The sequence below is a fragment of the Sinocyclocheilus rhinocerous genome, unplaced genomic scaffold (assembly GCF_001515625.1).
Source record: "Sinocyclocheilus rhinocerous isolate Xijiao unplaced genomic scaffold, SAMN03320098_v1.1 scaffold969, whole genome shotgun sequence".
In the NCBI taxonomy this organism is placed as follows: Eukaryota; Metazoa; Chordata; class Actinopteri; order Cypriniformes; family Cyprinidae; genus Sinocyclocheilus; species Sinocyclocheilus rhinocerous.
In genome coordinates, this window is record NW_015664218.1 from 55,364 (window position 1) to 70,241 (window position 14,878).

Genomic DNA, 14,878 nt, shown 5'->3' on the forward strand with positions numbered 1-14,878 from the left:
ACACACTAATACACACTATACTCATAGTCATGCAATGCTGATGTGGCTAACATTAATAATTTGAGAATAAAGTATAAATAGCAATAATAATAATTTGCATGGTTTGATGTGATATGAGCTAACCCATTTTTAGATTAAATCACCATTGGTAGCGTGATTTATTGTAATGCTTTTTTCCTCAGTTGGTCAGAACAAACGTGGCAGACTTGTTACTTACTTGTTCAGATGACAATATACGGTGAAACTTCTTATTTGAGTCATGTATTCCAAGACGTAGGCTAGAATCTGTGATTGCGAAGTACAGTAAATATCCACACCGGTGCGGTGACTGACTGCCACACATACTCCTCAAAACATTAGATTCATCTGTGCTGGAGCCGTGCCGACGCACAACCCATGCAAGGAAGATAATTCTGCAAACAGCTGCAATTGCAGGTTTTCAAACAGAGATGGCGACAAAGAGGCAAAATTTACAGACTGCAGCTTTAAAAAAAAAAGAAAGAAAGAAAACAGACAGTGGCTACGTAGTTTTCAACCAATTTATGAATAAAACTGGGAAGATACCTCTCCACTTCACATTGTCCAATGAAATTTGAGCTTGTTTAAGAGGCACACAATCTATAGCAACTCAATGGCAATAACATCTCAGACTATAAATAAAAATAAACAGGCATTTTCCAAAACAGAAGTTTTGAGCCATTCATTACTAATTTTGAACATGTTCATCATAATAATTATGATTCAAAAGCATGTTGTTTTATTGACCACAATATTATTGTTGATAATTGTTGAAAGAGGGGCATATTTGATTAATTTGGGGAAAAGGGCAGGGGCTTGAGCTCCCAAATTGAGCCCCCTCCCCCGCACATGCCTGCTTGCAATAAAATATATGAACAATGACTTGAGGTGTGGTAACCATGATGTAAGTAGAATAATTGGCCTGTCGTCGGTTGCAACTTACATATTTCTGTTTAATAATTCCTATAATTAATCTGTAAATAATCAACATGAACAGCTCAGAGTCTGGGTTGTCAGCTAGTAATGCACCTTATCATCTATATTAACATTTATAACAGCCTTGCAAATGCATAGCAACTTCCTAGAAACATGCAACTGTATAGAAACATGTTAAAAACCACACCTATGCCACCACATAGCAACCACCCACAACATCCTAACAATCACACAGCAATATAATATACATCACTCAGGACATCTTGGTTAAATATGTAGCAGATACGTAGCAAATCCCTGGCAACCACCTACAACACTCTATCAACCGCATAGCAACTTGCTCATACATACTCAGTACAGCTTAGCAACCACTAGCAATATCCTGACACTGAGGCAGCGACTTGCACAGGCAGACACTACACATTTTCTCCAGAAAATTTTATTTATTTCTGAAATCATGAACGAATCGAATAGCTTACAGGATATGATATATCTATAGTCACATTACACTTCTGATTGGAGCATCTAACATGTAACCATTCCCTCAACCTACCAAAATGTTTTGTCAACAAATTTTATGTGTTATTTTTGCCACACATAGGTTCCTGTGGCCATTCTGCTATGATTGCGTTTAAATGAGAACTATCATTTGGAGACTTTTTCTCCCAGAACAAGGCTAAGCGCTCTGACACTACCCACTTATTTCCTCTGAATTTTCCTCACTCTCTCCTGTACTTACCCACAGTGCACAGCAGGCCCTTAAACACCATTCATCTCACATAATAGATGTCTTGGCCACCATCAGTGAAAAAGGGTTTATTTTAACATCCTGCTTGTAGGTTTTATTTTACCTAATCTTGTTTTGGCAAGTGAATTTTAGGGCTGTATTTGGGAGACCAAGATGGGAACAGCCATGGGGAATCCCTCGTGGTGAGAGACTAAGAGAAAGAAATGAAAAAGAGATGCGGATGGGGGAGGTTACCCTGGGAAAGGAAAATATGCTACCAAAACTGACTGAAATCTCTCTGATGTGGCCAAATACGTCCTGTTGTGTCTTCAGATACTACACTGAGCCACCAAATTGAAAGAAACAGCCCTGAAAAGAATGTGGACAAGCCATTTAAGTGATTCAGCTAGTGCAGTTACAAATTAAAACCCAAGGGAAATAGTGTTTGACTGAGTAAAAAGTTATGTCGTCTTTAGCACATTGGCCCTATAATGTACCTTCCTGGTCTTATTGTGCACAGTTTAACAGTGCATGTTATACCAAAGAAAAAAAAAACTTTATAAACTTTCATTTAAAAGTAATAACTTTGGCCACATTTAAAACTACTTTCTTTTTTGGCTGACATCATATATAGCTATTTAGGCTTTGCAGGTAATTTGACAAAAAGTGTTACCATTGGGATATGTCAAAATGTCCTAACCTGACCTAACCTGACCTAGGTTTCAAAAGTTTCTGGACGGGAACTTCACTGGAACGTCACATTCAAGTCTGATTCCATTCTGTTATGGAATGCCTGCTTTTCAAGGTCCAGTCATTGTTTTCTCATTGAATATTCTGTTTCACTTGGACAGTTTGTTCCCAGCTCAAATGAAATGCAGTACATTTATCAGAGACCAGAAGATCTGTGAAATCTGAGTTTATCATTTTTAAGAGGGCCTGACTGCACACATTGTATCTAATCCAACAGCCCAGGTGGTCAAATCCAGTTGTTCTGAATGCAGTTTCCATTTGTCCACCTCAGCCACCAGAGCGGCTGCCAACAACTGAAATGACTCGACCTTTCTCCGATTTTACAGACATTCTCCTTCAACCTTCAGATCCTTCCTTGGCCTATAATTCTTGGACTCAGAAATGCAGATTTCATCAAATATGTTGACGGTTTTGAGTTGTCTTGAGAATGGAAGACTTTCTTTAATGCATTCATTTATTTGAATTGAATAGCTTAATCTGAAATGAACTAAATTTCAGGTTTATCCGTTAGGGATTTATAAATATAATTAATAAGGGACAGGTTTTGTATCATTGTCGTGTTGGTTCTGATTTCACAGACATGTAGACCATTTCTTAAAGCTTCTCATTTAGCTTTTGTTGCGTTTGTGTAATTGTATAGTCATGTGTGCGTGTAAAGGTTTTTATCCTGAGCTCTAGTGTGGTACTGTGGTCTAACACGGCATTAACCCAACACCACTGTGTGTGCAAGCTTGCGTCGTAGGCCTTATTGGGACTTTGATGTTCTGTGGATACCAGTATCACCAGCATGAACACGTACAGGAAGACATAAAAGTTCAACCGCAGGCTCAGGCTTACACAGACAGATCCATTCATTCAGTCAAACACCTGAGGTGAATTGAAATCACTCAGGTGCTAATGCAGGACTAGTGACAGGGAGTCAGTCGGTGATTTCTGTAAAGCCATTGTGCCACTTCAGTGTCTCCTGTGTGTGAGAGCAAGAGGATTTTGCACAATAGTGAAGGTCTGGGCATAAAGGTAGTGGATTGATTTGAAGAGATGTATGGATTACTTTAACTCACAGTCACATCATTTTGACCAATAAATGTGCCTGTGAAACCTCTAGTCTCTTAATAGTGCCTGTACACAGTGGTGTTCACACAAGCTTTGTTTACATGCAACCCAATAATCTCTTTGTAACAAAGTTCGTAGTTCGGGAAGAAGGAGGCGGGAACCAGCGAACATTTAAAGATTTTAATAAAATAAACAAACACAAAATGAAAGTAAAGCGGCAGCCCCTCGCGGACGACTGCAAAATAAAATCCAGGCCTGGTTCTCTCTCGTCCGACACTGTCGTCACTCCTCCCTTTTATCCTTCCGGAGCTCCTCCGGGAGACTCGAGACTGGTGAGTGGTGCAGGTGTTGCTCATTATCAATTACTCCACCGGCCTCGCTCCGTTCCCACGGCTCTCGGCCCCGCCCCCACTCGTCACACTCTTTATAATCAGAATGATGGCTCAATCAGACAGATTCTAATTGGGAATCACCTCCATCAAACTGACTAAACTCAGTCCAGCCATATGTGTACACAGAACAAGCAGTTCTGTATTGGGTGATGGGGATGCCTGTCCCAGGAACCAGCCAGTCCATCCAATCCACCAGCATGAACCGGGTGCTAGTTCAGAGCCAGTGCTATTGCCGGTTCAGAGTTGGTTCAACTGGCGAGCCTTCTAAGAACCTGTTTGCCTTTCCACGGGCTAGAGAGCCACCACAGAGCCAGGTCTTACGTCACTGAATAGTCTTATCTTTCCCAGTAACGCTAGCGTGGCAGCGCCATACACAACAAGCTTGTACGAGATGCATCAGCGCCATGCAGACCGATCGGCGCACGACACCAAAGCACAGCGAAAGCGATCCAAAAGCATAAAGAGAGTCTGCTTTCCAATCACTCCCGCGGCACACCGACCGGTCCGTGCAGCGCTGATGCAGCCTGAACAAGCTTAAACACACAATCAACAATGGTGGACGTTGCATTGCTATTGATGTTCATGGCTGTACGAATTTACATCAGCATCCAAACACGGCGAATTCAACGTGTTCGTGTTTAGCTGCTATTTCAAAAATGGTGGTCAAAAGTTTCTGTTCATCTTGTTGGTCACGGTAACCCCTGCCCCTGACACATGCAGTTCTTACTTCCAGACAAGCAATGTTATGGTGCTACTTACGAACCACTTTTCCTTGTTCGGAGCTGGTGCTTTGTGTGTCGAAAGACAAAGAACCTATTTGAAACTAGGCCCTGGCTCCGAACCAGCACTTAAACTGCCTTGGTGGAAAAGGGGTAACAGGGATAACACACACAGACATAAATATTCACACTCTTACTCATACCTACAGGCAATTCAAAGTCTTGGAATTGTGGGGAAACCAGAGCACCAGAAGGAGAACCACGGCAACATTGGAGAACGTGCAAACTCCACACAGAATGGCCTCCAGGACCCGATCCTGGAACCTTCTTGCTGTCAAGAGACAACACTAACAAAAATTTTAGCCATGTAAACCCTTGAATCAGGCTGCTTTCTCAATCAGATTGAAAAATAACAGAGCAATGATAGCTTAAATGTGTAGCTTTAGGGTACATATAACAGAATTTACAGAAATTTAAATTTGGATTAGATTAATTTGGATTGACAAAAAAAGAGTGCATGCAAACATTATATCTGGGGTGGTATACTCAGAGGTACATGTTTGTACCGTACATACCCCTAAAGGTATCATATATACTCCTCAAGGTACTAATACTGTGTGTACTCTTAAAGTATTAATATGCACACTGTAAAAATGTACCTTTGAGGGTTTGGCCACACTGATTCCTAAATGCACTTTTTTCTTGTTTGTCAAAAAATCCCTTGGATTTTTTTAGATGGTCAGCTGGTCAAACCTAGATTTGGCGACTCTGGTTATTTAATTAATATTAACGTGAATGTACCTTCATTCCTCATTTGGATTTCTTCCATTTATGGATTCTACACTGCCTCTGCTTTAAAGACTTTATAGGTTCGTCTTCTGAAACAGATGCACCTCATCACGTCTGATGTGTGTCAGCTGCATGCTTGCAGATGTGTAATAGAGATTGAGGACTGACTTTCTGAATGACAGACATGAGTAATAGGATAAAAAAGAGCAGAGGATATATGGAAGGATGTGCTTACTGAAAGAAACTCCCTCCCACCTCAGCTCAGGCTGCCAAATGTGTAGTGTGTTGACTGAGAGGACAGATGATTGGTAGCAGATGCATCCACTCATTAACTCATTAACCAAGATGATCGACAAAGTAGTCCGTGTGACATCAGTGGTTCAACTGTAAAGTTACGAAGGTACGAGAATACTTTTTTGAGCAAAGAAAACAAAAATAACGACTTCATTCCACATTTTCGTCTCTACTGCGTCACTTGTGGATGCACGTTCACGACAGTATCATGAAGCGAGCGTGTGGCGCCGCCACGTTATTTAGCGTATGAGTCATTATTTTTGCTTTCTTTGCACAAAAAAAGTATTCTCGTAGCTTCGTAACTTTACAGTTGAACCACTGATGTCACACGGACTACTTTGTCGATCATCTTGGTACTTTTCTGGACCTTGAACGTGGTAGTTACCTTGCTGTCTATGGGAGGGTCAGAGAGCCCTCAGATTTAATCAAAAATATCTTAAATTGTGTTCCGAAGTGAACAAAGGTCTTACGGGTTTGGAACAACACAAGGGTGAGTAATTAATGACAGAAACTTTGGGTGAACTAACCCTTTAAGTCTATGTTAAATTATATCAAAATTTGTAATATCAATATGAATTATGTTTTACTAATATTAACTAATATTTAACTAATATTTCATATTTTTGAAAGTCTGCTAATTCTCAAGGCTGCATTCATATATATGACCACAATTACCACAACTGAAAATAACTGCTTTCTACTTTAAAATACTTTAAAAGCTGAATTTTCACCAATTACTCTAGTCTTCACTGTCGTGATACTTCAGAAATCATTTTAAAATAATAATTCAGATTTGGTGCTCAAGAAATCAATGTAAAAAACAGTTTTGCTGCTTACTATTTTTGTAGAAACGGTCACACATTTTTTTTTTTTTCAGAATTCTTTGATAAATAGAAAGTTCACAAGAAATACAGAGTTCTGACATGAAACTCTAGATGGAGTAGTTCGATAGGTCTAGCTCAATCTGACCTGGTGACATCATTGTCACATGGCAGCTGATTGGTTCTCTCCTGTATACTGATGAGCCAATGAGCTCGCTGCTCAATATTCAAATACCTGGCTTTTGTTTGCTGTAGCAGTTGGCAGCGCACTTCAGAAACCCTCCACCTTCCCCAGCTCCACCTGTATAGATCTGCTATGGGGTGATTCATATATGCTATATGGGGGTTATTCAGATATGTTATATGTGCAGCAGCAGTATTTCTTACATGCTTACAGCAGAATGTTGTGGATGTATTGGCAGTAGCAAGTCTCGGTAATTGCTCTGCCGCAGCAGCAGCAGCAGCATAGCAGATCTATTCCGCCAAGACCAAATACATTAACATTGTCATGTACATTACCATGCCAATCCCTCTGAGAGTTGTCATGACAGAACAACATTTATTTATAGTTATAGTTTTTAGTTTCAAGTTTATTTGTCATGTGCGCAAAAAGCCAGTGACAAATTGTACATTGAAATGGCATGGGTATTCTACAGCAGTACAATGCAGGAAATATAGATAACTTTTACGACATCATAAACATCTTTATTCTTATTTTGATCAATTTAATGCATCCTTGCCTAATAAAGTATTTTATAATAAATAAAGTAATATCTTTCAAATAAAAAATCTGACCTCAAACTACAGCGGTAGTATATATCTGTGTGTGTTCATTCATAATTCACCTCCTACCAGTTAATCCTCAGCTCCTCTGTGTCTATAAGCCTTTTTCTGTTTGTCTCACACAGGTGTGCCATTGATTGATGGGGGTACGGTGAGATTGCCACAGCTGATTGGTCTCTCGCGAGCACTAGATCTCATCCTCACAGGACGACCGGTGAAGGCGCAAGAGGCTTTAACATTTGGACTGGCAAACAGAGTGGTGCCTGATGGCCAAGGTACACATACAGTACCCTCTGAAACTTGCTTTAGCATGATGAAGCAGTTGATCATAAACCACTTGAAATACATTTTATCTGTGTTGAAATAATATCATTGATAGTTAATTAGAAACATGTGTTAGTGGGTGTTCTTGTCACATGACTAATCATAATGTGGAAAGTTTTAATATGCAAAAGCACAAATTAAATTTGAGAAATTCATTTCAATTTAGGTCTGTTTCTCAAACAAACCTGTTGTTTTGCTTCAGAAGCTTTGGAATATAGATAATCGCTGTATGTATTATTAAATGTTTTATATTATTACAAACTTTAGAGTGTGCTTGTGGTATTCTGCTATTCTATATTTTTACACTTTATGAAAAAGAGCAGTGTGAAGTTGAACATTCTGCAGTAAATCTAGCCTATTTTGTGATCTATACACAAGAAAGTCGTACAGGTTTGCAATGATGTGATTCCCTCTAACTCTGTCTACCTTTTCTACAACATGCCAGTGTATCTTTTGATGCTGTACTGTATATGTACAGCGAGGTTAGATGAGATGAGCACAAAGCTGTTTAGAAATACTGTTAAAGTAAGCACTTCAGTTTCAAAGTCACTCGAGTGGACTAGAGCTGGAGGCCAGAGCTTTCATGTGCTACACAGAAGGACAAAATGAGTTCATATCAGAAGGAAATGAGTGATGATATGGAGGTCACACATTATGGTCAGCTGAAAAAAAAATTGTTTAGGAGTGTCACATCTACTCAGTGTTTCTTCACATCTAACTGTCAGTCTGTGTGTATTTGTCTTAGCACTTCAAGTGGCTCTTGAACTTGCTGAACAGGTCAGCGCATTTCCACAGCTCTGTCTCCGTGCTGACCGTGACTCCGCCTACCACGCTGTCTTTGACTCCTCCTCCTTCACCCAGTCCATGCAGTATGAGTTTGACCATGGCCTGCCAGTCATTGTAGCTGAAGCAGTCACTGGAGCAACAAAATTCACCTTAGGTGCTGGGAGAGGTGGGACGTTCTCTAAGAGTAAACTGTAAATGGCCAGATGAACGGACGTGAGACAGTGTGTAACTAAATAATGCTGATATTACTGTTAATTTCAGGTACGGGTATCACAGGTTAGAGTCTTTGGACTGTTTTTGATTTGGGTTAAGATAAAACGTGCACATAATAATACACACAATAATGATTTGTTGTCAGTATTCTGTAATTGTTATGAAACCAGTATGCTGTGACAATTTAAATATTACTTGACCATTTTAAAACTTGTATATCATGAAGAGATGTGCACTTGCCTTAGATCAAGTTCCCATTAGCAATTTTTTTTTTTTTTGCTAATCAAATATATTAAAGATCATACTGAAGTTTGTTTTTTTTCAGGGGATTTGTCATGCAGGTTTGTAAATGCAGTTCATGAGTGGTTTATTTTGCAGATGCTGTTATGTACTGTATACTTTCACTGATCAGCCACAACATTAAAACCACCCGCCCAATATTGTATTGGTACACCTCGTGCTGCCAAAACAGCTCTGATGCGGAAAGGCATGGACTCCACAAGACCTCTGAACGTGTCCTGTAGTATCTGGCAACTAGATATTAGCAGCAGATCATTTAAGTTTTTCAACTTGCAAGGTGTGGCCTGGCCTCCATGGATCGGATTTGTTGGTCCAACACATCCTACAGATGCTCAATCAGATTAGGCCACGGCAACACCTTGAACTCTTTGTCATGTTCCTCAAACCATTCCTGAACAATTTTTGCAGTGTGTCATGGAGCATTATCCTGCTGAATGAGGCCACTGCCATCAGGGAACACCATTGCCATGAAGGGGTGTATGTGGTCTGCAACAATTTTTAGGTAGGTGGTACATGCCAAAGTGACATCCACATGAATGCCAGGACCCAAGGTTTCCCAACAGAAAATTGCCCAGAGCATTACACTGCTTCCTTCCCATACTGCATCCTCTTGCCATCTTCAGTAACACACATGCTCCTGGCCATCCATCTGATCTGAAACGTGATTCATCAGACCATGCAACCTTCTTCCAGTGCTCCATGGTCCAGTTCTGTCGCTCACTTGCCCATTGTAGGTACTTTCGGCAGTGGACAGGGGTCACCATGGGCACTCTGACCAGTCTATGGCTATGCAGTCCCATAAGCAGTAAATTAATATGCACTGTGTGTTCTGACTGCTTTTGTATTATGGCCAGCAATAGGTTTTTCAGGAATTTGAGGTACAGTGGCTCTTCTGTGTGAACGGACCAGACAGGCTTGCCTTCGCTCCCCATGTGCATCAGTGAGCCTTGGGCACCCATGACCCTGACACTGGTTCACCAATTGTCCTTCCTTGCACTACTTTTGATAGGTAATAGTAACCACTGCATACCAGGAGCACCCCAAAAGACTTGCCGGTTTGATAATGCTCTGACCCAGTCATCTAGCTTTCATTTTTTGGCCCAAGTCACTCAGATCATTTTGCTTACCCATTTTTCCTGCTTCCAACTCATACAATTCAAGAACTGACTGTTCACTTGTGGCCTAATGTATAATCACACCCATTGATAGGTGCCACTGTAACAATATAATCAATGTTTATTTACTTAACCTGTCAGTGGATTTAATGTTGTGGCTGATCAGTGTACTACAGTCTCAGTCCTCCAGGAGCAACCTGGAGTTCAGTGTCTTGATAAAGGGCATAATGGAAATTATCCTTACAGTGCTCAAACCTGCAAACTTGATTACCAACTCTCAAAAGTGTGTTCTTAAAATATTTGTATTTGCAGGAATAGAGGGGTCAAGCAAACATTGGAAAAAAAAACATGCATTGCCTTCATATCCTTCCTATATATAAAAAAAGAACAGATATGTGGGAGTGCATGTGTCTTTAAAGTGAGGCTTTGTCTAGACAGTATGATGACAGGAAAGTTAGTCTGTTAACCGACCCCACACAGACTCACGCACAGGCCATTCATCACGCTACTGACAGCCGATTAGCAACTGACCCTTGAAGAATGGATGAGTTCAAACATGAATGCTGCACTTTTGCATTCCTTAATGCTGCACTTTCCTCTCATCCTTTCTGTGATCGTACCCCCTGAAATGAATGTGACACTTTTTGATCATTTCAAGTCAACTTGTTACAGCCATTTATTTTAAAGTGACCATGAAAACAAACAACTACCACAGCATCTTGCTGTTGCAGATGGTGCAATGGAATGTATGAAATGGCGTGCTGTATGCACATTTTGTCTTATGGCTGTGTGCAAGTGTGTGTTTAACACTTTCAGCTATCATTTGAAATGCATTTGCAGAGGAATGCTCAGCTTTTATCTTGTCACTGTCTGTTTCCTTTCACTTTCTGAGATTGTTTATGTCTTAAAGGACTAGTTGACTCTAGTATTATTACTTTTATTATTTACCCTCATGTTCCTCCAAACCTCTATGGTCTTTTTTTTTTTTTTTAGATTCTTAAAAAAATATCCAAAGTGCTTTTCAACAAAAGGGCAGTTCATAGTGATCAAATATGTAAGGGAATAATACAGGTTATTTTCAAACATTAAAAGTTAAAACAACAACATTTGTGGCGTTATGTTGATTATCACACACACACACACACACAAAAGGGTTATGTTGAGGCTTAAAAAAATATCCAAAGTGCTTTTCCACAAAAGGGCAGTTCATAGTGATCCAATATGTAAGGGAATAATACAGGTTATTTTCAAACATTAAAAGTTAAAACAACAACATTTGTGGCGTTATGTTGATTATCACACACACACACACACACAAAAGGGTTATGTTGAGGCACTTACAAGCATATGGAACCATTTTTTGGAAGAAGTAATAGCAATGTAAAACATATTTAATATAAGTTGTTCTTATCATTTTTACACATGAGTTTACACTCATTCTTGTGGCAGTGAAGTTTTAAAAGTTTATATAAATTTATACAGAGAAGCTATTTTTCACACCGTCACACTAACAAGCATAGTGTTTACATATTATGCCTATATATTATTGAAACAGTAAGTATTTTAACTTTATTTATTTATTTATTTATTAAGAAGAATAAAAATGTTCATTGAACAATTTATATTGAATCCAGAAATGTTATTCATTTCAACATTTTGTTTATATAGTATAACTATATCTGGTGTATCTTATTATTTCAAAATATTTTGAATATAGTGCACAAATCACATTAACTACTTTTATGGTGCCTTCAATAGAAATTGAAGTCTATCCAGCTTCTGAAAAATTATATTATATATTTGTTCAATTTAAATTTTGCAAAAGTGTGTGTACCTGGTATCCCCCCGCTATGAGGACCAACTGTTCCCGCAAAGATGGTGACCTAATTTCTGACCTTGTGGGGGCATTTTTTGGTCCCCATTAGGAAAACAGCTTATAAATCATACAGAATAATTTTTTTTTTTTTTTTCTAAATCTATAAATGCTGAAATTTTGTGTGAGGGGTTTAGGGTATGGGGATAGAAAATACAGCTTGTATAGTATAAAAATCATTATGTCTATGGCATGTCCCCGTAAAACATGGAAACTCATCATCATGTGTGTGTGTGTGTGTGTGTGTTTGAGTGATGGGCTATCAGTGATTGGACTGATGAAGGGACGGGAAGTGGGTGGCTGGCATTGGTTTGCGTCGCTTTGATGCATGCTTTTCTGGCCCGCTAGATAAGATTAGCCACTTAGAGATAACAACACATGGCCATTTTATCAATCTAGATCTCACCAGACACAACATAGCATGTGAATTTGTGTGTGTGTGTGTGTGTGTGTGTGTGTTTTCTGAAATCAGTCTCCATAACATAAACACATAAGCTGTCTCTCTTATTATAGTAAATTCAGTGAGTGTCTTTAAAGCATTGCACCTGACCCTGACCGCAAACATCAGTTTGCTGTCTATCTGTCTGATGTGTGTAATCTCAAACATCAGAGAACTCCTCTAAAAATACTGGAGAAAAACAGGTGATCAAGATTTTACACAAGATAAAACAATACAGTCAGGTTCAGTCTACAGGTTGAGTGACTTGTCAAACATCCACATTTTTCAGAAAAAATATATTTACATTTACAATATATATATTTTTTGTTGCGCTTATTTTCTGTGTCGTTAGGGGTCACGCTTCGGCCATAAAATGACTCGATTACATAGCGTAAGTTCATTTACGATGTTGTGGTGAAATTTATAGAAAGAAGTAAGCTGTAATCACTTGGATAATTACCTACAATTCTTATTTAATTGATGGTATTCTTTCACAGGCGAATTTCGGTTTATTGGCCTGCATGCCATGGTGTAGGCGTCTTCAAGCAACAAAACTAGAACGCTTTTGTTAGTCTAACTGTCTACATTCCAATCAATGCATTAAGCTACAATACGGACAGTAAAGTGTCTTACACATAGTTCGCGTTCTGTTGTACACGTGGGTGATGCGTTCTGACGTGTTCTGTAGTTGCGTCCTGTAGCTGATTTTAAGACGACATTAAAATAAAAGTAACATTTGAACGCCTCCGCGACAAAACTAGAACGCTTTCGTTTTAATAGACGAACATGAAACGCAACTGCAGCACTTACAATGAATGAAGTTGTATACTGTATGACATTATCTTCGACGCGCTATTTTAAGTTGAATACGACCGCGTCGCGTCGCTCGTACGCAAACTGTAGACACCTGACATGAAAGCTGAATTTACAATTCTACATTTACAAAGAAGACACGTAGACGTGTACGTAAAGACGAGTTTGAGGATGTTAAAACTGTCTTGTAAAGCTCCACCTCTGGACGCGAGCACTGGGGCGGGCTCGAGACGCGTCTACCTGCTTCAGCCCCCTTATTTAAAAGCCTCTGAGACAGACGCTGTCCACTCTACAAACACACTCTGTAGGAATCAGAGACTGATGTCAAATCAAAGAACTGAACGGAGAAGATATATATAGATCGTAAGGAAATAATTGTTTGGAAAAGTGACGGATATATATTTTTTTTCTTTATTTATAGTTGTGATACATACACTAAACTTAACAGGTAGCCTACTTTTGATGGGACACAGAGAAGTTTCAATCGGTCTTCTGCCTGGAACGAAGCATCACGCCGAAGAATTGATGGAGATTTTGCGAATTGGAAAAACAACCTGAACAACAACTGCATTTGTTTTGCACAGGATAATATTGTTTTGCAGAGGCAGTTACAACCCAACGGGTTTTTACAACCTGATGCCATAGAATAACCTTTTCAATAACTTTTTTTTTTATTCTGTAGTTCTTCAGAAAACCATCTATGCACTAGTGCTTTAAAGAACCCAGAAACCAGCACAGATTTGAAGATTCCATAATGTAATCATGAACCTTTCAGGGAACCATGCCGTCAAAATGGTCCTTAATAAGAAGAGGGTTCTTCGCTGAACCTAAGAACCACTGAAGAACCTAGTTGTAAGATCCTATGGCGTGAAGCAGAAGAGTAGAGGGAAAAACACTAGCTTCCAAGTGATTTTATATTTAGAAGTGAATACACCCTCATCATCATCACAGACTGGATGTAAAGATGACACGCGTCTGGTTTGCTCTGCTGGGCTTCTTGTGGAGCGTTTATTTGGCAGGTGGTAGTTCTGTACTGGACGGATCTGAGCTTCAGCCCAACTTCATGCATCGGATGTTACGGACTCGGGAGAAGAGAGAGATGCAGAAAGAGATCCTGTCCATACTGGGACTGAACCACAGACCCAGACCGCATCTGAACAGCGGCAAATATAATTCAGCACCCCTCTTCATGCTGGATCTGTACAACAGCATGTCCACTAAAGAGAAGAGCGACGTGGCTCAGTACAGATCACTGTTCACCACCACACGACCCGCTTTAGCTTCACTTCATGACACAGAGTTCCTGCATGACGCGGACATGGTCATGAGTTTTGTCAATTTAGGTAAGATCAACTTTTACATTTCCTTTTTGCTCTTGCATCCATTTTGTTAACGATATTGCACACTGATCTCAGTATCCATGCGGATCACACTACAAACCGTTTTATAAAAATGATAGCACAAGCACTCTTCAAGCAAATATTTCACAAAAATGTACAGTAAATGATTAAAAAGTAGATATTGTATATTGTTTAATAAATGGAGATATAGTATTTGGGCACTTTTATGTTCATAGTTAATGTGAAGAACTACACCTGTGTTTGCTCTGTTAAGACATCTAACACCTGTGTGAACTTGAGAACTGACTTCATACAGCCACTTAAAAAAAAAACAGTCTAAAAGTTGTTCAAAATGGCTCAGAAAACTGTAGTTTGTTATCTAGTGTGATTACA

At 39.4% G+C, this 14,878-nt stretch overlaps 2 protein-coding genes across 5 annotated transcripts in view; both read left to right on the forward strand.

Annotated features, from left to right (window-relative positions):
- Positions 1–10,984, forward strand: part of LOC107730011 (2,3-dehydroadipyl-CoA hydratase-like) — a 26,532-nt gene extending 15,548 nt beyond the window's left edge. For both annotated transcript variants that reach the window (XM_016540757.1, XM_016540758.1), the window contains exons 5-7: positions 7,408–7,557; positions 8,352–8,634; positions 8,751–10,984. In XM_016540757.1, the coding sequence (XP_016396243.1) occupies positions 7,408–7,557; positions 8,352–8,587 (386 nt within the window). In that variant the 3' untranslated portion in view covers positions 8,588–8,634; positions 8,751–10,984. The remainder of the gene's footprint in view (positions 1–7,407; positions 7,558–8,351; positions 8,635–8,750) is intronic.
- Positions 10,985–13,456: 2,472 nt separating this feature from the next.
- The window catches only part of LOC107730008 (bone morphogenetic protein 6-like), a 55,609-nt gene continuing 54,187 nt past the window's right edge, over positions 13,457–14,878 (forward strand). For all 3 annotated transcript variants that reach the window (XM_016540753.1, XM_016540754.1, XM_016540755.1), the window contains exon 1: positions 13,457–14,488. In XM_016540753.1, coding sequence (XP_016396239.1) covers positions 14,110–14,488 — 379 coding nt within the window. In that variant the 5' untranslated portion in view covers positions 13,457–14,109. The remainder of the gene's footprint in view (positions 14,489–14,878) is intronic.